The sequence below is a fragment of the Homarus americanus genome, unplaced genomic scaffold, assembly GCF_018991925.1.
Source record: "Homarus americanus isolate GMGI-L3 unplaced genomic scaffold, GMGI_Hamer_2.0 scaffold23598, whole genome shotgun sequence".
NCBI classification, from domain to species: Eukaryota; Metazoa; Arthropoda; class Malacostraca; order Decapoda; family Nephropidae; genus Homarus; species Homarus americanus.
In genome coordinates this window covers 1321350-1344340 of record NW_024731054.1, presented here as the reverse complement: position 1 = coordinate 1344340, position 22991 = coordinate 1321350, and the positions used below count along the sequence as shown (strand labels likewise).

General features: G+C 41.1%; 1 protein-coding gene across 3 annotated transcripts in view; it reads left to right on the top strand.

The window, feature by feature from the left end:
- The first annotated feature begins 418 nt into the window (after positions 1-418).
- The window catches only part of LOC121867474 (titin-like), a 106166-nt gene continuing 83593 nt past the window's right edge, over positions 419-22991 (top strand). For 2 of the 3 annotated variants that reach the window (XM_042367411.1, XM_042367409.1), the window contains exon 1: positions 538-706. In XM_042367411.1, the coding sequence (XP_042223345.1) occupies positions 670-706 (37 nt within the window). In that variant the 5' untranslated portion in view covers positions 538-669. Of the gene's footprint in view, positions 479-537; positions 707-22991 lie in introns of those variants that run through there. The other variant, XM_042367410.1, reaches the window with a different exon arrangement.

The following is a 22991-nucleotide window of genomic DNA, read 5'->3' as shown; positions in this document are numbered from 1 at the left end:
AAGACTATAATATTTTTAAACACCCCGAAGAATATTAAAACATTGACTGATATTAAGGTAAGAGACAGTAGTGTAAATACGTGTGTAGGAAATCTATGTATCGGTAAATAATATCACGTAAATATGTACTTTATAGGGACGTCGCATCTCCGTTCAAACCCGCCGCGGCCTCCTGTGAGCATGCGCAGTGCGGCAGTCCGCTAAATTCACTGTGGATTGTACACATGATATCCGTAGCTACATCGTGCAAGTTATTATTACCAGTTTAAAATTAATTTGAAATAGTTTTCTCAATCATATAAATCATTGCAATTTTCTATAATAATATCTACAGTGCGATATGTACGTCGCCAAATTTATGTTTCGTGAAATCTTGGTTCCCATTCGAGATGTCCCGGATGTTGGCCAAGTCAGTATCTGGTCTCTCGTGGTTGGGGAAGGGTGTGTGGTTTTATTCTCTGGTCATTTCCCATGGAAGGTAAGGTCCTTTCTTGATAATTATAATAATAGTGAAAAATAATGTGGCAGGTCATGGAGAAAGGTAAAAAGTGTGCAAAGATAATGATATTGAAGTGATATTCTGAAAATTTGAATTTTGGGCGACGCCTTCGATCCTTCTGCGAAGGCTGCCGTGTCCAAAGTGGGGAAGCAGCGCGCTACCAAGGAAACATGGAAACTATGCCGATCTCGTGGTGGCGTGAGGGTAGTGAGTACTGCATCGAGGAAGTAGAGTGTATGTGTGATGTCATAACATGTAAAATAAGCCGGGATGTTTCATGTGTGGACGAGCTGGGAGGGGGTCCGCGGAGACGGTGGGGCGAGCTCCCTCCCGCACCGTGTCTGGCGACGCACTGAGCGTTTAGCGGGCCGTGATGGCGGGAACCATGTCCACCCCGCCCGACCTACACCGCGCACACACGCACACACACGTACACGCTTGCATCACATGTAAACCATGTACACTTAAGCACTGATGTCTCCATTGTGTTTACCCAATTCCCAAAGTCATTTTTTATGCCAAATATACCTGGTATTCGTACCATCTTAAAGTGACGGTGCCTCATGGCGGTGGTAAACATTGCAAGAACAAGCGCTTTCTGTGAGCCAGTGTTTTCTCTCCTGGATCATCTCTCACTACCACCAAGTATCGAGTTTGGGCAACGATAAAGATGATGGAGTTGTTTTCATAGAGAGATATAAGCCTGTGTGTGTTTGAAGACAGCTTTTGAAATATAGGCCAAGTCTGAGTTAAAGGGACTAACTAACGTGCTGTGACGATAGGCTCATGTAACACCCACATGGACCAGCCCGTTTTAACTGTTATCCATGGAGGGTCTCAGTGACTTAGTTCCCCTATATTTGCATTTATTCAATATATTACACAGACGATCCATAAACCAGTGGTGATGTTAATTTGTGATAGAGTGATCTATTTAAGGTAAGTAGAGAATCTTTAGGGTTCTTGACATGTAAGGCTGACCAGTGTATAGACTGACTGTATTGGTGGAGTCACTTCCGGTTGGTTAGTGTAGCGACAACACTAGCTCCACATTCATGGGGTGTGAGTGGAGGAAGGTGGACTGTCAGTGCACCTTTTAATCTTATATAATACACAAGAAATTCTTTACCCACAAGTGTACAGGTAAGTGTCGCAATGAAATTTTTAACATGTTAATATATATGTAAATTCCGATGGAAAAAAGTTTATTAATGTGATTTGAAATTATTGTCCTACACAGCCTTTTTTAACTAAGGTAAATTTATTTTCCTAAGTGTAGTAACGTGTCACAGTGAGCAATAGATCAAGCATACATGATTAACTCCAAACCCTTACCTTTACTCCTTTGTGTGCATCCTTTACAGAGTGTTAGGTGAAGTGTTTACATAGTGTTAGGTGAAGTGTTTACATAGTGTTAGGTGAAGTGTTTACAGAGTGTTAGGCGAAGAGTTTACAGTGTGTTAGGTGAAGTGTTTACATAGTGTTAGGTGAAGTGTTTACATAGCGTTAGGTGAAGAGTTTACATAGTGTTAGGTGAAGTGTTTACATAGTGTTAGGTGAAGTGTTTACATAGTGTTAGGTGAAGAGTTTACAGAGTGTTAGGTGAAGTGTTTACATAGTGTTAGGTGAAGTGTTTACATAGTGTTAGGTGAAGTGTTTACATAGTGTTAGGTGAAGTGTTTACAGAGTGTTAGGTGAAGTGTTTACAGAGTGTTAGGTGAAGTGTTTACATAGTGTTAGGTGAAGAGTTTACATAGTGTTAGGTGAAGTGTTTACATAGTGTTAGGTGAAGTGTTTATATAGTGTTAGATTAAGTGTTGACAGTGTTTGGTGAAGTGTTTACATAGTGTTAGGTGAACTAGACTATTGTATTACCTGAATTAGACTACTGTATTACCTGAACTAAACTATTGTATTACCTGAATTAGACTATTGAATTACCTGAACTAGACTGCTGTATTACCTGAACTAGACTATTGTATTACCTGAACTAGATTACTGTATTACCTGAACTAGACTATTGTATTACCTGAACTAGACTATTGTATTACCTGAACTAGACTACTGTATTACCTGAACTAGAATATTGTATTACCCGAACTAAACTATTGTATTACCCGAACTAAACTATTGTATTACCTGAACTATAGACTACTGTATTACCTGAACTAGACTACTGTATTACCTGAACTAGACTACTGTATTACCTGAACTAGACTATTGTATTACCTGAACTAGATTACTGTATTAACTGAACTATGCTAATGCATTACCTGAACTAGACTGCTGTATTACCTGAACTAGACTATTGTATTACCTGAACTAGATTACTGTATTACCTGAACTAGACTGCTGTATTACCTGAACTAGACTATTGTATTACCTGAACTAGATTACTGTATTACCTGAACTAGACTATTGTATTACCTGAACTAAACTATTGTATTACCCGAACTAAACTATTGTATTACCTGAACTATAGACTACTGTATTACCTGAACTAGACTACTGTATTACCTGAACTAGACTACTGTATTACCTGAACTAGACTATTGTATTACCTGAACTAGATTACTGTATTAACTGAACTATGCTAATGCATTACCTGAACTAGACTGCTGTATTACCTGAACTAGACTATTGTATTACCTGAACTAGATTGCTGTATTACCTGAACTAGACTGCTGTATTACCTGAACTAGACTATTGTATTACCTGAACTAGATTACTGTATTACCTGAACTAGACTATTGTATTACCTGAACTAGACTATTGTATTACCTGAACTAGACTACTGTATTACCTGAACTAGAATATTGTATTACCCGAACTAAACTATTGTATTACCTGAACTATAGACTACTGTATTACCTGAACTAGACTACTGTATTACCTGAACTAGACTATTGTATTACCTGAACTAGATTACTGTATTAACTGAACTATGCTAATGCATTACCTGAACTACACGTCTGCATTAAAACTGTTAATTGTATTTTTTTTTGCTAATGGGTTAACTACGACTTTGTGTGATAAACGATACCAAGTAAACTGAATATTAACATTAACACAGTAAATTTACATGTGGGTATATCACGGTCATTGGCAGAAGGTAAATAAGTTGTAAAGTTCACGTCAGTTAATAGTGTAGGATATGGAGCTGAATTTACTGCTAGACATCGATTATGTGAACTGGCTTGTTATGTATAATGACAGTAGTAAATATCATTGTAATAGTTACGATGATAATGATAGCAATGAGAAAAATATCTTGAAATCCGTCGAGCTGTGGTTGAGTATTTTGGTGTATGTAACTTAAGGAAATGATGGATGATGTGGTTGTAATATTAGTCTTGTGTGGTTGAAGGTTTGTTGTCCTTCACTCCCGAGGATGCTGTAGAACCCAGGCATTCCAAGCAAGTGTCAAGTCTGTAGCGGAAGATTGTCTCCTTTTTTTACCTTCATCTTGCATTAATCACTGGATCACCTCAGGTAGCCAGCGACTCCCCCTGCTGTACTGTACGGTAACCCCCGCAGCTGCAGGTATTGATTGACCTGCTGCGTTTACTGTTGTTCTTCTACCAGTCGTTAGTTCCCTTCCATTAGCTGCCGTCACGAGGAATCTCACCGTCTCTTTGAAGCTTCTGGTGCAGTATGTTAAGTATCTTCGACAGAATACGTTATTACGCTGGCCACAGAACCCTGCAAGTTCCTGAGGTTATTACAGAACAGTATTTAATATAGCGTTACAGATTAATTAATGCAGTTACAAAAATGATCACAGGGTAGCATACCTTCACCTATTAATACAAGTGAAGTTAGTACGAGACTAAATAATGTTGCAAGGTGTTTATATAAAGATATCATGGGTTGCGGGTTACCTAGTTCTGTTGATTCTAACCGAACATGTTGGAATGGGTTTTTGTTTTAATGGTTAGGTTGGGGCCTTAAAGGAATGGCACTCGTTTAACCAGTCATCGTATCTTCACGCCTTAATTACTATTAGTCACCTCTGAATGCACTGATCAATCCCAGCCTTTGTTGTTTGACCCGGAAGACAGGAGCAGAGGGGAGGCATGGTAAGGCCCTTTAATGAGTGATATATTGACGACCATCATCGATTGTTATGCCGTGGAGCTGAAACACTAACAAATGAAGGAAGAGTTAAAGCCAAACTCTCAACTTGTGTCTTGCTGAGGTTGACAGTATCATTATAACTTGATGCTTCATTAATAACTGAAGGTAAGTGTTGGCAAGACCCTAGTAATGATAACTCACTTAATGGTTTATATTGTTAATGTACTGAATGTTAGATTTATAAAACTGTTTTTTAGGATATTACTACAACCCTTAACTTTTCCTAAGGGTACTGTACCGGGATTGGTTAACAAGGCACTCCAGTCGACCCAGTAACTAATGACTACTTAGCTTTATAATTGGGTGTTGTGAAGGCGATGGAGTGTATTTAATTCCGGTCACACTACGTCCTGTAAACAGATGCATCGTATTTCGTATGTTGTATCTTCACCTCTAACGGACAGTCAGGCCTCTGGGACCCACTCACCAGAACTGAAGTGATAACGTTAGCAAAGGAACACTGCTTCATCAGGCACTATCACTGCTCGGCCCAATATTGCCACTATAAACACTGTGTGAGTGTACTTAAAACACCCTCTTAATCCCACTGTTTATATGGAGCTTTGAAGTGTTCTGTAAGGCCTCAACCTAACCTAACCAAATGTATGGTTACGTAAATTAAAGCCAGGTCAGGTTAGTTTGGGGCCCCCTGAACCTGTAGCCGTAGTGAGGGTGTTACACTGTACCATACTGTAGTTCAGGGTGTTACAACAGGGTGAGGGGTCCGGTTGGGTGTTGTGGTCGAGGGTTACACATATTTTAGTGGATCGCATAAATCAATATTGTCAAAGTTGTTTACGTTTTCCTTTATTTTGTTTGTGTTCCGATATTTGTTGTGGCATTTCGATATTTTTCTGATTTATTGATTTTATTAAGGTGGGGTGACATGAAGGTTAACTCCACCAGCTTATTTTAACTGGTGATTAAAGTCTTTGATGCTCCCTGGGGCGGGGTGGTTAGTTTATTATTAGGCGTGGGTAGGTTAGTGTTCGGGTGGTTAGGCTAATCCTAAAATCAGATAAGCTGAAGGGTTAATCTTCATGTGATCCTGGTGTATTATTTATTTGTTTATATTATTGTTATTATTATTATTTCTGGTTATTGTTGCCATTCCATGATACTGTTATTGCTGCTCCATAACATTAATCACTATTACTCTGGACAAGCACAGTGAACAGTGCCTGATGGTAGTGAACACACGGTGGCCACGACTGTCATCAACCAGTAGTGGCGACGAAGGAAATGTCATAATCAAACTAACAGTGGATATAGTAAATAAACAAACTAGTGTTCTGGCTGTCAACACACGCGAGTTTTGATAAGAAGCAAAAGTTGGGTTCATGAGCCGAGGTATGGAAGCCACCTGCCCCGCCCTGCCCTCCAGGTAGGGAGGGGAGTGAAGGGTCACAAAAAGTAGGTGTGAACTGGTTTAGCTGTGTAAATACCGGATGAATATCCGATTATGTGAGCGCCGGTTTGTGTCGAGAGCGAGGGGCTGAAGTGGTCACGTTCATTTATGTTTACTATGTAATGTTCACTGTTATCTGCCACCTGTAGTGTTCACCCCGACAGGTAGACACAGTTACTTCATACAGTCTCTACCTGTTATTAATGTGACCATAGCTATATATATACCCTGTATATTATAATCATAATCGTGAACCTGTAAGATAAATAAATGAGTTATATATTTATTAATTACGGTGTTGGAAGTAAAAGCTCTGCTTTAACCCCAGAAAATGCCAATGTAAAAGTATTGGAAAAAAATAATTTTTACGTTCCGTAATTTCATTTTTATGAGCACCACAAAAGATTTTATGCCCAACATAAATGTTGTAGGCGGAGTAATTCATTTTGCGTACATACTAATTCACTTACATTCGAAAAAAATAATTGTGACAGAATTCTGACCTCTGATATACCTGACCTGACTTCATTTCACCTCAGCACTACACCTCACCTTAGAGTTAGGCTGCAGGTCAGGTGTGCTTCGGTGTAATAGGTCCCAACCTGACCATTAGGACTGGGGCCTATTAAGAATAAGTCCAATTAACACTGTGACCAGTCGGGTCTAGGCCCTGGTCGTTATGGTTAAGTTAGGTTGAGGTACAGTGGGCGGCGAAGGGTCTTGCTTACTAACTTATAACACATTTACACTTTACACGATGACTGTTTGGATCACCTGAAGATTAACCACCCTAACACTACCCTGACCCAGGCAGGTGGCGTTAGGGTCATTAACAGGACCTGGGGTGTCTTATATACAGGCCCCACTAATATTTATCCTTGATTTGTCTCGTTATATTTCAGGTGAGGAGAGAGGGGGGTGATCAGGTGGATGTGAAGGCGAAGGTAACTTGAGCCTTTGTTGGTTGGGTTACGTTAGGTTAGGTTATTATCAGTGATTCTTGAGACTTGTTTACACGCGGGGCGGAGGATAAAGAACAAGGCCCAGCCAACCCTCTATCCTTATGGACTATATCCCAGCTCATCCACACCTCTCATCGTCCTCAACAACTATCCGCAATATCCTTTATTCCCCCACCACTTCTCACTCTCTCTCTCTCTCTCTCTCTCTCTCTCTCTCTCTTAAAGTATACTTTACGGTCCCGGTGTTTGTTCTTACACTCGTGATATACTTCAAAGTGTCTTAAGATTTATTCTCACAGTCGCTGCTGCTGTTGTCTATTTTCCCCGTGTTCCTGGTGTTTGTTCCCACACACACTTGTTCTGTTTCCCACGCTCAGGAGTTGTTCCTCCAAACACTTGTTGTTATTTCCTACGTTCCAGAATTTTGTTCCCATAGATTTCCTGCATTCTCCACATTTTAAGTGTTGTTCCCACACCTTAAGTATGGCCCATGTTTCACATATTGTTCCCACACACACACACACACTCAAAGTATTTCCCACGGTCCACATGTTGTTCCCACATTTAGAAAGAGGTGGTAGACGAGGCGTGTGAGCATACGTGAGGTGAGGAATGTAGGGAGAAGAGGCAGGAGGAGGGCACGTGAGTGGTGAGGTAACCTGGGCAGCCTTGAGTCAGCACAGTTTTACACATTATCCCTCTTTGAATTCTTGCCATTAGGTGTCACGTGATACTTCCTGTGTGTGAGGTAGGGTCATGTGGTGACTACACTGCCTGGGTGTCGTGACGCTCCCCAGGGACACATGTTACTTGAAGTGTTGCATTGTGTTCAGTCATCGTCTTAGATACTGAGTTAGGATAGATATAAACTGCTATGTAATGTTTATTCGTAATGGTTCTGTAATTTGACATCTACTTTACATAAGGATAGTCTTTTGCTCCCCAGTTTATACCCTGACCTACCTGTAAAACTGATGGACACAGTATATCACGCTCAGATATAAACACGGATGATCTCAAGTGGATATTCAAAGCTGTGTGGTCATCCTAAACATAACAGGTGTGAGTTATGTGTGTGTATTTGACAAGCACGGGGTTACGGGTGAGCGCGATGTTTACACGAGCGAGTGTGTTCTCTTACCCCGACAGTGCTCCCAGTTTTTAGAGTTCTCAGAGCAGGTGAGGCATCTATCAAGGTGCGCGTGTACAGCCTTCAAGGTGCTTGTAATGACACAGGCTGGCAATTATATACCTGATGTAGCGGGCGCCTTCACGTGTGTTGTGTAGCGATAATGTGTACGTTATTCTCAGTGGTCACTTAGTGTAGGTTTTGTGTTTATTGATGAGTATATAAGTAACTTATTTATCTCCTAAAATACCAAAATACTTTATGTTTACAAAGTTCCCCTAAACGTCACTTTTAAGTCTCCTGTCGTGGCTACTAATACAGGAAGACATGTACTGTACTGTACTTACCCCAGCCAGAGGACACACCCTGACCACTACCGTAGCTGTAATACCATGGTAAGTCACGACTACCATGGTTTCCCTTTGATGATCTTGGCGTGTTGACATTGTTTAATAAAAAGAATAGTCTAATTCATTGCGTCTGTTGTCTGTATGGTATACGGTAACTTTTCTATCAACAGTTAACGCGTTATAAATATAATATTGGGTCTTGTCTCTACATTTCAGGATATTGACTCTCCATGTCATCTATACAGTACGGTAGAGAGGGACGTACAGTGAATGGTTTGGTCTTCATGGTGGTAAAACAAACAGTGACATCCTTGACAGTGATCATTATTTATTCCTCGGTGTAGTGCAGGCAGTGATCGTGGCTGACCAATACCACTTGGTGTATGTACCGTGCTGGCAGGTATGTTAGGGTGCTGTACCACTTACAAATGGAGCACTCAAGGAACAAATAATCAATACCCAGAGTCCTATATATCTACGGTAGTTGTTTGTAAATGTCTCCACGCAATGCCCTCGCTTCTCATTCATATAAACATGAATGTGTTGTGAATGACTTAGGTCTCACAAGGTCAAGTCAATAGGTCAGGTTATATACTCTTGGTGTTATTGATGGTCAGGTTGTCATAGTCGAGGTAGACCACAACACATGTTTATTATGTTGTATAGTACTGTGTGTATATAAAGGTTTGATATAATGCTACTTATAGTCAATGAGGCTGAGGTTAGTCTAAATTAACAGTGTTTGGGTGAATTTGATACATTTGTTATTTCCTGAAGTACAATACGGTGCCGGGCGTCTTACATTTCAGGGGAGGAATTATATAGCAGTGTTTGAGATTCGTTGATCACTACATTGCTATATATACTGCGGCCACGTGCACCTTCACCCGCCACACTTCTCAAACATAGCTCCTCCTCGTGTGTACTCTGTGATAAGCTGCCTCACATAACAGACGGCATTGTCTCCAGTGCATCGTTGTAACATTTATCAACATCGTATTTATGGCGTGGCATTCTGTCTGCAGATCTGTCACCCCCCGCTCCCATCACTTCCGCCAGCCATGGTAGCATTTGCGGGGTGACGCTGTGAATGTTTAATTTTTATTTTTTTGCTCCTTCCGTTAATACCAACTGCTAATACCCAAGTTGGTGTTACTTAAAAATGTATAATTCAATATTAGATTAATTAAAAAAAAGTGTGATTGTGTCTGTATAGCAGTGGTAGTCAGTCATTCATACTACTAACGTCAAGTGGTGCGTGAGTGAGTGTGTGCGGGATAACTGGGGACATGTGAGCATTTTGTCCCGGGCACAGCAGTCATCCGCGGGAAGTGTTTATCGCGTTATCAGGCTGGAGCTCTCTCTCTCTCTCTCTCTCTCTCTCTCTCTCTCTCTCTCTCTCTCTCTCTCTCTCTCTCTCTCTCTCTCTCTTTTAGCTGTTTCCTCTACCTTTGATTCTTCCCCACGTGCTTAACTAACACTTGTATATTGACAGTATAATAAATAATAATGGTATTGTAATGATGATGTTTATATTAGTAGTAGTAGTAATATTAGGTACAGTATTAGCATTACCACAATAGTATTTTAAACAATTTAGTACATATACTGTTGGGTGTCAGTATACACTTACAAAACACGTTAAAAAGTACATAGTTGTAATATATACTGTACACTTAGTAGTTATACATAATTCAAGACACAAACAGATGGTCATTGTGTGTTTGGTTGCAGGTGCCACTTACTGTACAGACTGTCAGGTCACGTAATAGTATATAATTTAACCTTGACCTCAGTACACACGCTTCTAAAAACAGGTTATATTAGCTACTTGTATTTATTTGTTATTGATTCAACTTACACCGATTCGTACAGTATATAGGGTTGTAATAATGGTTTATCAGACCCCAGCTTACAGCCCAGACAAGAACAACACGTAACAGTCAGTAGATGAGCAGGTGTACACCCACGCAAGTTGACACACCCTGCAGTGAGATTAAGACCTGACCCAGGAGAGAGCTGAGTACTAGAGTTAACCCGGCGTTATGACCGTGTTACTGCTCACCTGGGCAGACCTGACCCAATGGAGGTCAAGTTCACAAGGGAACCAGAATTGTCCCCGCCACTTGATCAGCTCAACCCGGCGTCTTGACCTTGTTAATTAAAGGAACTGTTAACCAGCCAGCACCTCTGTTACCCGACCTAACACCCGGTCAAGACACACCCAGTTTAGTGTTAATTGGGAGAGGCCATCTGCCGGTTGGAGAGGTCCAACATATAGGCCCAGCAGCTCCTTCCACGGCGATCTCTTTCACATCACTATCGACAGAAGACGGAGTCACGCTCGTCACTAGTCGAGGTCGGGAAGGAGACTTCCCTCCCCAGCACCCCGTCTCCAGCTAGCAGAGTCTCCCATAGACACAGTCTAGCAGAACCCGCTGGGCCTCCCTCAGGTCACACGTGAGTCATTGCCAGAGCTATCCATAGGGTGAGTTACTTACGGTGGGAAGTGTATCCATGTCCGAGAGTCAGTGTCTAGTAACGTAAAAAGAAACTTAAATATAATGTGCTATTAATGTGTCCATGCCATTCAGTTGAATAATAAATAGTTGTATTGATAGCGGTGTTTAGAGACAGATTGCCCCTAAGACCGTGTTTACAGTTAAATAACTAACCGGCCACACTACCAAACTTCCTCACTATACGTCCTACAACTACATATTCTACCTATATGTATATCTTCTATACGAGTTTTGACTCATTATGGGGTTATGTTATAAATTACCTTGTTGTATTAGAGTGTATGTATGGTTGTTTACGTATTATAGTGAATTAATCTCGTATTCCTCATAGCTACATCATTAAGATATAACTATGTATATTGTAATTACAGTACTGAAGCACATAACAGGACTACATATGTTACGTACTAAACCAGTGGACGGTATAAACTACAGCGTATACAAACCTCCCGTCAGTTTTTCCCTCTTATTGTATGGAGGAAATTAATATGGTAATTGGTTAATTTACCGGGTATCCTTGGTTAATATTTCTCTAAATATAGTAATTGTAAGACGTTTCGTATTTTCATATTTGTTCTCGGTATTTTACATCCACGCCATTTATCATCTTTTATTCCTTAACTATCTCTTTTTGCTATTGTTGTCATGTAGAAGGTGACCACACTTATAGGATACGCCCCTCTCACTGTACCGCACGAGAACTCATACAGAACATAGTGGATAATTCGACCAGCCTTGAGGTAACATTCTTTGCGACAAGTTGAAAGAAAAGGGGAAGCTTGTGTGTGTGTGTGTGTGTCCCACTGCTACTTTCATTAGAGGTTTCAAGACAGCGATAGAAAAACTCCTTTTTTTTGGTGAGAAGTAATTTCGTGTAGCTTATTGTTGACAGAATCGCCAACCATACTGTCTAGTTTGGTATGTTATTGCTCCTTCGTTGTTTATCTCCGGGTCTTCTCTGCTGACGTCACCTCTCGTTAGTGCTGCGGCGTCACTTACTCGTGTACGCTTCTCCCAGGCTTTGGAAACTTGTTGAAAGTGACAAGAATCTTTATTAGACTTTGGAAAGTTTCGGGGAAAAAATACTATTGAAAGAATGTGGAAAGCTTGTAGAAAATTGATAGGCTGTGATCTATAGTAAGGCATTGCAGTGACTTTGAATTCTATTTCAATAATAGAAATGATTAAATTATTGATATTACAGAGAAACTAAGCAGTAAAAGGAGAGAGTAACAAGACAATGTGTGGGAACTCATTTTATGCGAAGGAAATTCTGTACAGACTCCCGATCAAACGTTGAGCTGTGAACTTTTTGGGAGATTTAAGAAAAGATATGTACAGTAGACTGTGGGTGTGTGTGACACGAGATGGGTCGGTCCTGTGTCCAAGATCCAGGTACGGTAAGCTGAGGGCAAATGTAAACACGTCAGAGTGGCTCTTGGAATGGCTCCGTCTTAAACCCTATTCTGTAATTTTTTATTTCAACACTTGGAGGAGGTGACGGACACACTATTGGTTCAGGAGGTGACGGACTCGCTATTGGTCAGGAGGTGACGGGCTCACTATTGGTCATCAGGTGACGGACTCACTATTGGTCATCAGGTGACGGACACACTATTGGTCAGGAGGTGACGGACTCACTATTGGTCATCAGGGGAGTGGCGGCACACCAACTCTCTCCCAGTCCTCCGCCGCGGTGACTTAACTTGTCTCTAATAGGATGGATTAAGGGCCCTCGTCTCTCTTCAGTCGGGGAGTCGTCTTGAGGGTGGCGGGGGTGACAGTGGCTAGGCCAGGGGTGAGAGGGAGGCGGCGGGGGTGAGGTTGAGAATGAAGGTAGTGAGGATTGAGCCTTGTCAAGGGCTCTCGTGTTCCCCCTAGCGAGAGGTCCTTAGGTAGACGGGAGGGGACACACTGATCGATATTTTCAGAGGATGTGAATGGTCGGGGTACACCGCTACTCTGGTAGATGTTCTCGGCTGTTGACTTCTTCACTGGTGCTACACTCTACTGTTGACCTCTACCTAACATACACCAACCCAAACTTAACATAATCTAAACAAACCTAATCTAACCTAGCGTATACCTACACCACCTGGAACCTCACCTAATCTAGCATATACCTACACCACCCAGAACTTAATCTAACCAAGCGTAACCTAACCTACACCCCCTTAACTTAAACTATCCCTGATGTAACCTAACCTAAAGGAGGCAGAAGAATAATAATAAGATAATCTCCCCATAGTGTTGTAGACTGGTTGTGGTTGTCACAGCTCCTGGTCGTGACTCCCTTAGATGATAACGCAGCTCTAATGTGGGGGGCGAAGTGGCCATCTGACGTCACTTATTGTTTTTGTTATTATTGTTGTGTTTATTATTGTTTTTGTTGTTGTGGTTATTAATGTTTTTATTATTACGGTTTTTGTTGTTACTCGTATCGTTGTCGTTATTGTGAAGTACTGTAAGGCAATATTAATTACGATTTTTTTTATATTATGTGTATATTTAAGTATTATTAAATAATTATAATTAACCTCCCCGATATTACTCATATTTATTTTTGACAGTCATCTAATTGTTGATGGACCAATGTATTAACTAACCTCATTATCCACTTTAAAGACCTTATTAGTTTAGGCTCAGTATAACGTGAATAATATTATCCCATTATTGTTTATTTATCATCACTTTCATCCACATGTTAAAAGGAAATTCATAATAACTTGTTACATATAAATTAATGGTGACAATAACGGGTTTGTTTATTGGGAAACATTGAGATAAAACTTTGGTCGTTTCTTGTGCCTTGTGTCCATCTTTCTCTCACCAAGAAACACACAAAGTTCTCAGCCTTAATGTGTGTGTGTGTGTGTGTGTGTGTGTGTTCTTTACTATTATTATTGTGCTTATTACTATTATTATTATTATTATCAGTAGTAGCAGTTGTTGTTGTTGTTGTTATATTAGTGTTATTAATCTGTCATTATTATTAGTGATTTAAGACCAAATTACAGGAACTGATGTGTGTGTAATAATAATAATAATAATAAACAGTTTATTAATAGAGTTGCAGCCGGTGGCTGAAAATATACAGACTTACATTTGATTTAGACATAATGATATAATATGCATTGAATACATTTACAAGGCTGTACAGTACATAAATCAGGAGTTGTTTATTATTTTAACAATAGATGGGATGGTGCTGTGTGTGTGTGTGTGTGTGTGTGTTTTGTGTCATTAATAAACCTTCCTCGTGAGTTATTTTCTGCATGGAGACGTAACCGACCAGTTGTGTTTATTTAACCTATTGAGCAATGTTTACGTGGCGTATATAATTTATTCAGTAATATAAACACATATAACCTCCTTCCTATATCCCCACTGTGCTCCTAAGTAATGAATGGATAGATTGTATACTTTTAGTGGAGTTAATTACTATTTGATTTGTAAATATAAAAAAGAATATACATAAACATATTAGTCGATGTTTAATAATGTGTGGTTTATGTTTTTTGTGTTTGTAGTAGTGTAGTGAATACCTTTGTTTACAAGACCAAGGTTAGAGAAGTGTAGATCAGGTAGGGGAGTGGGGTTCTCTAGACACTGTTGATTGATTATTTTACGAGTATACAGGTATATATGAACCATTGCCAACTAATGTATTGATACCTATAAAAAAAGTAAATAAATAACAAAAAATTCTCCTTTCACTCATCGAAGACTTTCGTTTAGAACTTTAGATCATTGTTAGGTGGCATTACATACACTGAGTACCACCAGATATTTAAGAGTTACTGAGTGAGTAGGGTTGGGAAGAGTTACCGTATCAGACGACTGGTGTTTCAGATTGTGCAGCTGGGCGGTAGAATTAGAAACAGGTGTTAGGGTGTGTGAACAGATGTGTGAGAGGTATTATGTACGTGATGAAGGAACCTCAGCTTGTCACACACACACACACACACACACATACCATCAACATAGTTCAGGTGTCAGTAGGTGTTTACATATATCTTAATGCCTCCATCATTAAGTTATACTGATCCCCAACTTAGTAAAATTTAACTGAAGGTAAGTGATGAACTGCACAGTAAAATATGTGACTCACCTGAAGACTGGACTCCCCTGCTTATATTACCTGATGATTAAACACCCTAACGCTACCTTTAGGGGTTAGGTTAGTGTTTGATCCTCAGGTGAAATAGGCTGGGATTCTAATATTCAGGTGATCCGAATGATGCAAATCTTGATACAGTAAACAGTATTTAAGATGCAAATGTCTTGTTTAAAACGTGTTATGAGGAGTAAACAGCTGTTGACAATGTACTACTTAACAATGTGTAGTCACCAGTCAGTAACAGGATGTATGAACTGTCTACACCTCGTCACTTATTAGTACTGTACGGTCACCCAATGTTTAAGTGGTCTTGTTGATGAATGTGTGATCACTAACGTAGGAATAATTGATAAGATAAAACTTCATAATAAACAAACAAGACTGTACTCGGGCGAGGTGGCAACTCACGCCGATTCTGAGTAATATTTGCCCTAGCAGTACGGGGACTAATACAGTATATTGGGCACCCATTATAACCTGAGTAAGGCTTCAGCACTACAGCACCCAACAGGGAAACATGCGGGGTTCATCCTTGTATTCTCAGATGACGGGCGGGCGAGAGTGCCTGAGGAGCCAGTGGCACCGTTTACGAAGCCGTGACCTTACCCATTAACCTCGATCCTGGTAAATCTGTATATGACAAATGTGAACATTGTAGCTGGTTCCGTGCTCGAGTTATGGTGCTGACACATACACGAGTCATTGGTTGTCATTAGTTTCTCTGGCGCGAGAGGATTTAGAAAACGGAATTTAACTTTTCTGTGTGGAAGGAAATATGACACATGTGTACGTGTGTCGAAGGTGTCAGTAATGTACCGAGAGCTTAGTTACTTATTTACTGTGTACACAAACAAATCTTTGGCTTGTAGACGTGAGGACGGCTGGTCAGGAGCGGCTGAACCTGACCTATTCTGCCCAAGTTCTAATAGACCATATCTCCTATTGAGCCCCAGTTCTAGTGGCTGGGTTAAACTGGGGCCCAGTTAAGCTAGGACCTTATAGAACTGGGGCCCATTACCGACAATAAACGTGAGTGGCCAGCAGACGGATGATATGGCGCTAGTCGTCTTGGTGATAACACGGCATGGTATTATTAGCCTTAGTGGACTAATTACATAACTTGTCAACCTGGGCTAATTAGGCTGAGGGCGTTCATCTAATAACACCTGTGGGGGAGAGGGAGACAGGTGTGTGTATGTGTAGGGGAGAGAGGGAGGCAGGTGTGTTGTGAAGGTAGACAGCAGGTGTTTGTGTGTACGTGATAGTCAAAGGTTGACTGTGTGTGAATTCCAGGAAGGTAGATTTCAAGGTGTGTGGGGGAGAAGATAAGCCACTCAGGTGTGCGCTTGAGAGAGACGGGGGATTACGGCTTCACACAGGTGTCTAACCCAATACCTCAACACCTGTGGACCTTGGAGTCATTAAACTCCATACAGGTAGTGCCAAGAACCGGGTCGTGGGAGACTAATGGATCACCTGAAGATACGGCACCACCCCCAAGCTTATGGCACCTGAAGATGAACCACCCCAAACCTACCTTGAGGGAATAGGTTAGGTTAGGTTAGTTCTAGGTTAGGTTTGGTTAGGTTAGCATAAGACTGGTTAATCATAATAACCTGGAGGGGAGGGGGGTCATTAGGTGAGTGACAACCCCTGAGAATGAAGGCTGTCACGGGAGGAGCCAGTGAACGAGAAAGCATTGGAAAGTTGTCTCACGAATTAGACTGGCGCGGTGAAGGACCTCTAGGGGTGTCGTTATGTTGTTTTTATTATGTATCGTGTGTGTGAGGTGAGGTGAGGTAGTGCTGGATGGATGGGTGGTTGGTGGTGAGTGATGAGAGTAGTGGTAATGATGGTGGGTGATGAGAGTAGTGGTAATGATGGTGGGTGGTGAGAGTAGTGGTAATGGTGGTGGGTGGTGAGAGTAGTGGTAATGATGGTGGTGGGTGGTGAGAGTAGTGGTAATGATGTGGTGGGTGGTGAGAGTAGTGGTAATGATGGTGGTGGGTGGTGAGAGTAGTGGTAATGATGGTGGTGGGTGGTGAGAAGTGGTAATGGTGGTGGTGGTGAGAGTCGTGGTAATGGTGTTGGGTGGTGCAGGAGATAGTGACGTGTGAAGGAGTAGTTGTATTGTAACTCTCTAACTGCCTTTACTGTGCTGTGAAACTTATATTACCAGTAAACATAAAACTACATTATTTACCCTAAATATTTTTTAAAAGCTGTTTTTTGATTCAAAGGAAAATATGGTTATTGGTAAGTTATTATTAAGACGTTGATGCCCTAACATCTTACCTCACACACACACACACACACACACACACACACACACACACACACACACACACACACACCCCCCTCCCCCTCTAGTGTGCAATAAAAACTCAAATAAATTATAGATTGTCTCCTGTAGTGTTGCCGTGGATGTGTGTCGTAGTTTACCGCCATGGTTGTTGATACAGTGTTTATAGTGGGAGTGACGTAGTCCATTCTGTTGTATTATGGTGTTGGTGGTCGCGTGCCGCCGTCCTGGGTAACCACGCTGCGTCCTTCATTCAGTATTTGGTAGAGAAGCGTGTACCGTCGTGTGGTGAATACACTCAGTGTTTGCCCGTGGTTGTCTGTGCACTCCAAGGCCATCAGTTACATCCACCCCTGGTGTCAACAGCCTGCGGGGAGTGTATCATCTTGATGGCTTGGTTCTACTAATGGGTGGTCAGCCAAGTGTAACACAACCATTATAGAAAAGTTGGTTGACCACTGTAGAGAGTGTGATATTGTGACGCATTCTTGTTGATTAATTCTTCACAGCCTCAACGCACCGTGTTAGTTTAGTCAAAAGCCCCGACTCTAGCTCTAGAACATTTATGACTGGCTTAAACAAGGACTTTTATTTTTACATTGTTTAAAGTTTCTGGTTGAGCTGTACACGTGATGGTGATGCTGCTGGGGGATTTGAATGGCTTACGATACGTCGTCCACTCAGCTGCTTTTCATTCACTGTAGCCTTGTGGAAGACCTTTTGACTCTTTACTGTATAAATCTGGTCCTCACCTCTGTCTCGTCTTGTCCTCCATACTGAACACTGAATCTAACTGCTGCTACTAGTGCACGGCTGCCAGTGCTGTATCACCCAGACACACTCTGCTCATCTCTCGTCTCGTAAACCTTATAATTAACGTGTTTTTTACATTCTACATTAAATTGAAAACTGGGTCCAGAGAGAGAAACAAAGCCTTGGAGGAGTGGTAAAAACAGCCTGAGAACGTTTAGAGTGGAGGACTGTGGTCGCCAACCCTCAGGTATGAAGGCGTGAGATTGATTGACCTTCAAAATCCTCCTCTAAGATAGCTACTTCTCCAAAACAACGTCAACTTATATGTTGTTCGTTTAATGCTTGAGGTAACAGCAGCACCTTCCTCTACTGTACACCATCTATGACAGTGTTCAGTACTGGTCACCATGATCAGCCGTCCAGCTCCTCCATACTCACGTTCACCTCATACGTTATCACCGTCCACAAAAAAATTGAAACGACCGGGGTGACGCTGCACAACCTTGACGCACTCCCACGGTTGTCTCCCGCCCTTTTTTACCATAACTTACTCCACAGAAGAGGTGCGGCGGCCGAGTGGATACAGAGCTAGTCTTATGTCTTAAGGGTAGATGGTTCGATTCCTGACTCTCCTAGTCCACTCAGCTGTAAATGGGTAACCAACTATACAGATGGGGAATTGAAGGTTGTTGGAGGCAGTACCGGCCCCGCTGCCTTACAGTAGAGGGAAAGCTTCACAATGTGATGTATCTGAGCACAGTATTTTCACTAACTTCATATAGCACCAAGGCTGCCTCCTGTCATGTCCAGTTCACTCCTTTTTTTCATCACAGAATCCGTAAGTGCAACACAGACACACACGCACATACACACACTTATTTTGTGTTTTCAGGGTAAACATTGAGGCTCAACCTGTTGCCAGCAGAGACAAGAACCACCATGGGCAAATGACTAGATATTTTTATTTTATTTTTTATACAAGATGGAACTTCCTGCAGAGTTCTTTCAGAGTGTGCTGACCAACCAGGTATTAATGAACACGACGACCTAGGTACGCTTTGTAGACTAGACCCTCAGGTGAACCAGACTTAGTGATGGCGGTGTTGGTCAGCCTAAGCCCGGGGTTAGGGGCGGAGAGGAAAGACAATGACATAAAGCCAATTGAAGGTAAATTTCAGGTATACAACATAACACATATACCCGTCTAGGTCCTCACAGAGATTCTTACATGGTGATCACGTGAAGATCAGGCACCCCAGCTTTATTTCACCAGATGATTAAACACCTTATTGCTATACCTAGGATGGCTTAGGTTAGGGTGTCTAATCATCAGGTGAGTCAAACTGGGGTGCATAATCTTCACCTGATCATTCCTTCGTCCCTCTACTACAAAAAGTTCACCAATGCTCCCTCACCTGTAATGCTCCCTCACCTGTAATGCTCCCTCACCTGTAATGCTCACTCACCTGTAATAAGCCACACTACGGACCCCCAGTCAGTATCTACCATTATAAGACTTATCCCCAGTTATTAAGACTCTTTTTACAGCCTTTTTATTGTATTTAGTCATTCTTAGGTGAGTCGTGAGGTGTATAGTGACCCGTAGTGTTGTGTGGTGTAGTGTAGTGACTTATATACTCCTCCAGCCCACCTTCCTATATATAACCCACCATCCTATATATAACCCACCATCCTATATATAACCCACCTTCCTATATATAACCCACCTTCCGCTCACCTGTTGTACCTGCTGCCTCCTCTAATATCACATGTTAATGAATAAATTATATTTACCTCCCCCAACCTCTATCTCTTACACACACACACACACACACACACACACACACACACACACACACACACACACACACACACACACACACACACACACAGAACATGATTAATTTCCCTCTGAACCTGTCTGTTTGTCCCTCACACACACTCGTCCAGTATACACAACAATCTACGTTTTCCCCATAACGAGAGTACACTTGAAGAGAATATACTGTATACTGTATATTATTTGTGTATCATAACAAGACGATGGGTGTAATAACGAGTACAGAAATAATGAGTTATGTTTCAGTTTACATTATTATTTTTATTTATTGATTATTATTTTGTATAAGTGTCAAGAGAATCAGTTTTGTGCTTGTTGATCCCGGAACTACATCAAGTCGTTTATAGTTTAATTGTGTTTTTATCTCATGGTATATAATAATGTTTGTATGTTTGGTATGGGTCAGAGTGGTTAGGACGTAATCTAACTTAACCTAATGTGTGTATGTAGGGGATCACTTGGACTTTTCTTCGTCAAGTAAGTTACGCCATACACACTCTCTTATTACCTTACATACTATAAATATATAAAAATCATTACTAATATCACACGGTAACGTTTCATAATCTTGTTTTTATTCTGGCTCTCATGTCTGTCTGTACATGAAGGTCTTCTCTTGATTTCATTTCAATCATAAGGAACTCAGCTTTCTGGGAACGTGTTTATGTTTTGATTCTGCGACTTGTTGGTACGGCTTGTCTGTGTTGAGCGTTGGCGGGGGTGAGGGGGTTCTTGGTGGGGGTACAGTGATGATGGTGGTTGTAGTGGTTGTACAGTGGTGGTGGTGGTAGTTATGGTTGTATTTTGGTGTTGGTTGCACAGTGGTGATGGTGGTGGTGGTTGTACTGTTGTCATGATTGAATAGTGATTGTACTGTGGTCGTGGTTGTGTTGGTTGTAAGGTGATGGTTGTACTGTGGTCGTGGTTGTAAGGTGGTAGTTGTACAGCACAACCTAACCTAACCCCGTAGCTTGTGTTGTATCCAGTAGTAACAAAAAAATATCGGTCCCAGCATACAACCTTGTGGAGCGCGGTGCTGAGGTTGGCAAGTGTGTGTGTGTGTGTGTGTGTGTGTGTGTGTGGGTGGGTGTATGTGTGTGTGTTTTACCCGCAAATGTTAACTAATGCAGAGAAGTTAATATGTTGTTTTATGTCGAGATGTTAAATATTTTGTGTCTGTTAACGAAAATTATTGCTGTGAATATAATGTTAAATTAATAAGATCACCTGAAGATTAACCACCCTATCGCTAACCTAACCCCCAGGTAACGTTAAGAGGGGTGTTAATCATCAGGTGAAATAAGTAAGGGTGTCTTATCTTCAGGTGAGACAATGGATGTTTGATTGTTAAATTGTGTGGTGGTGGTGGTGGTAGGTGGTGTTGGAGCCTCGAACCCTAGTAGTGAAGATGTGAAGGTGTTTATTTCCCGAAAGATTAGTGACGGCGTGTACTATGGCTGACTCGTGTTGGTGATAAGATAAGGTAGTCAGCCAAGGTTACACCGACGGGTAGCAATAGTTAAGGGTTGAGCTGTGTGTCTGTCTGTCTGCCTGTCTGCCTGTCTGTCTGTCTGTCTGTCTGCCTGTCTTTTTTTATTTTTTATTTAATTTTTTTGGATAGAAGAATGGATTTTTTTAATGGGGGGCATAGGATGATACTTGAATAAAATAAATTGCAAGGATGTATAACTCTGTATGTATTATCAATAGTTATTTGAATTATACATATTTATTGTAGATTTGTGAAGAATATTTTTCTTTTAGTTGGATATTTGTTTATTTTTACTTGTTTGGAGAATACATGGATCCACACTTATTGAGGATCATTAAGTATTCAGTAACTTTAATTGTCTCATAACCTGTCATATAATTTGAAGTGTTTAATAAGTCAGATATCTGTTGGTGCGTCACAAACATTTATTAGTTAACAGTAGCCAGTTACCATAAGTGCTTCCTTGACACAAACCTGCCTGGTGGTGTACAGTCAGGAGAGAAAGTTCCTAGTTTTGCCTATTTTATATTTTGTTATTTTTTATTATTTTTGTATTTTTGATACTTTTTATTATTTTTTTTGTATTTTTTTATCATTTTTTATTTTTTTTTATTTTTATTGTGTTGTTTTTTATTGTGTTATTATTATTATTATTTTTTATATTATTTTTATTACTATATTATTTTTTTTATCGATCGTAGAAACTCACCTTGTGTTCCGTACTTAACCCTGTAACCTCATTATGTACAGGAGGTGTGCATGTGGTGAATAATATCATCAAGTGTTAACCTAATGAGATATTCTAAGTAAAAGAGTTGGTGGATTGGTGTTGCATTCAGATGATTTCCTTCGGCTGAGGGAAAAATTACCTAACTACTTAATGGGTCGTAGACATTAGCCTTTGATGTATTTGGTATCACATAAGAGCAACTTTGAGCTACGGTAGTTATTTATAATGACTAATACGGTCGATGAGTGGGGGTAATTAGGCAGGTATGTGTCAGCAGGTGGGAATGGAACAGGAAGGAGCGGGGAATGGAACAGGGAGAAGGGGGGAATGGAATAGGAGAAGGGGGGAATGGAACAGGAGAAGGGAAAGGAATGGAACAGGAGAGAAGGGGAGACCGGAATAGGAGAAAAGGGAATGGAACAGGGAGAAGGGAAAGGAATGGAACAGGAGAGAAGGGGAATGGAATAGAAAGAAAAGGAAGGGAGAATGGAATAGAAGGAGGAATGGAACAGGAGGAGAGAGAACGGGGGTGGAACAGGGGAGAAGGGGGAATGGAATAGGAGAGAAGCGGGGAATGGAACAGGGGAGAGGGGAGGGAATGGAAACGATGTGAGGAGCTAATGGGAAAGGAAGAAAAAAGAAGAAACTAAAGGCAAAAAGGGAGGGAGGGGGGAGTAGCAGCCAGCGTGACCATGATGGATGATGTTACCTTTCCACTCCTCGTCTTCCTTGGAGTTCACATAATTC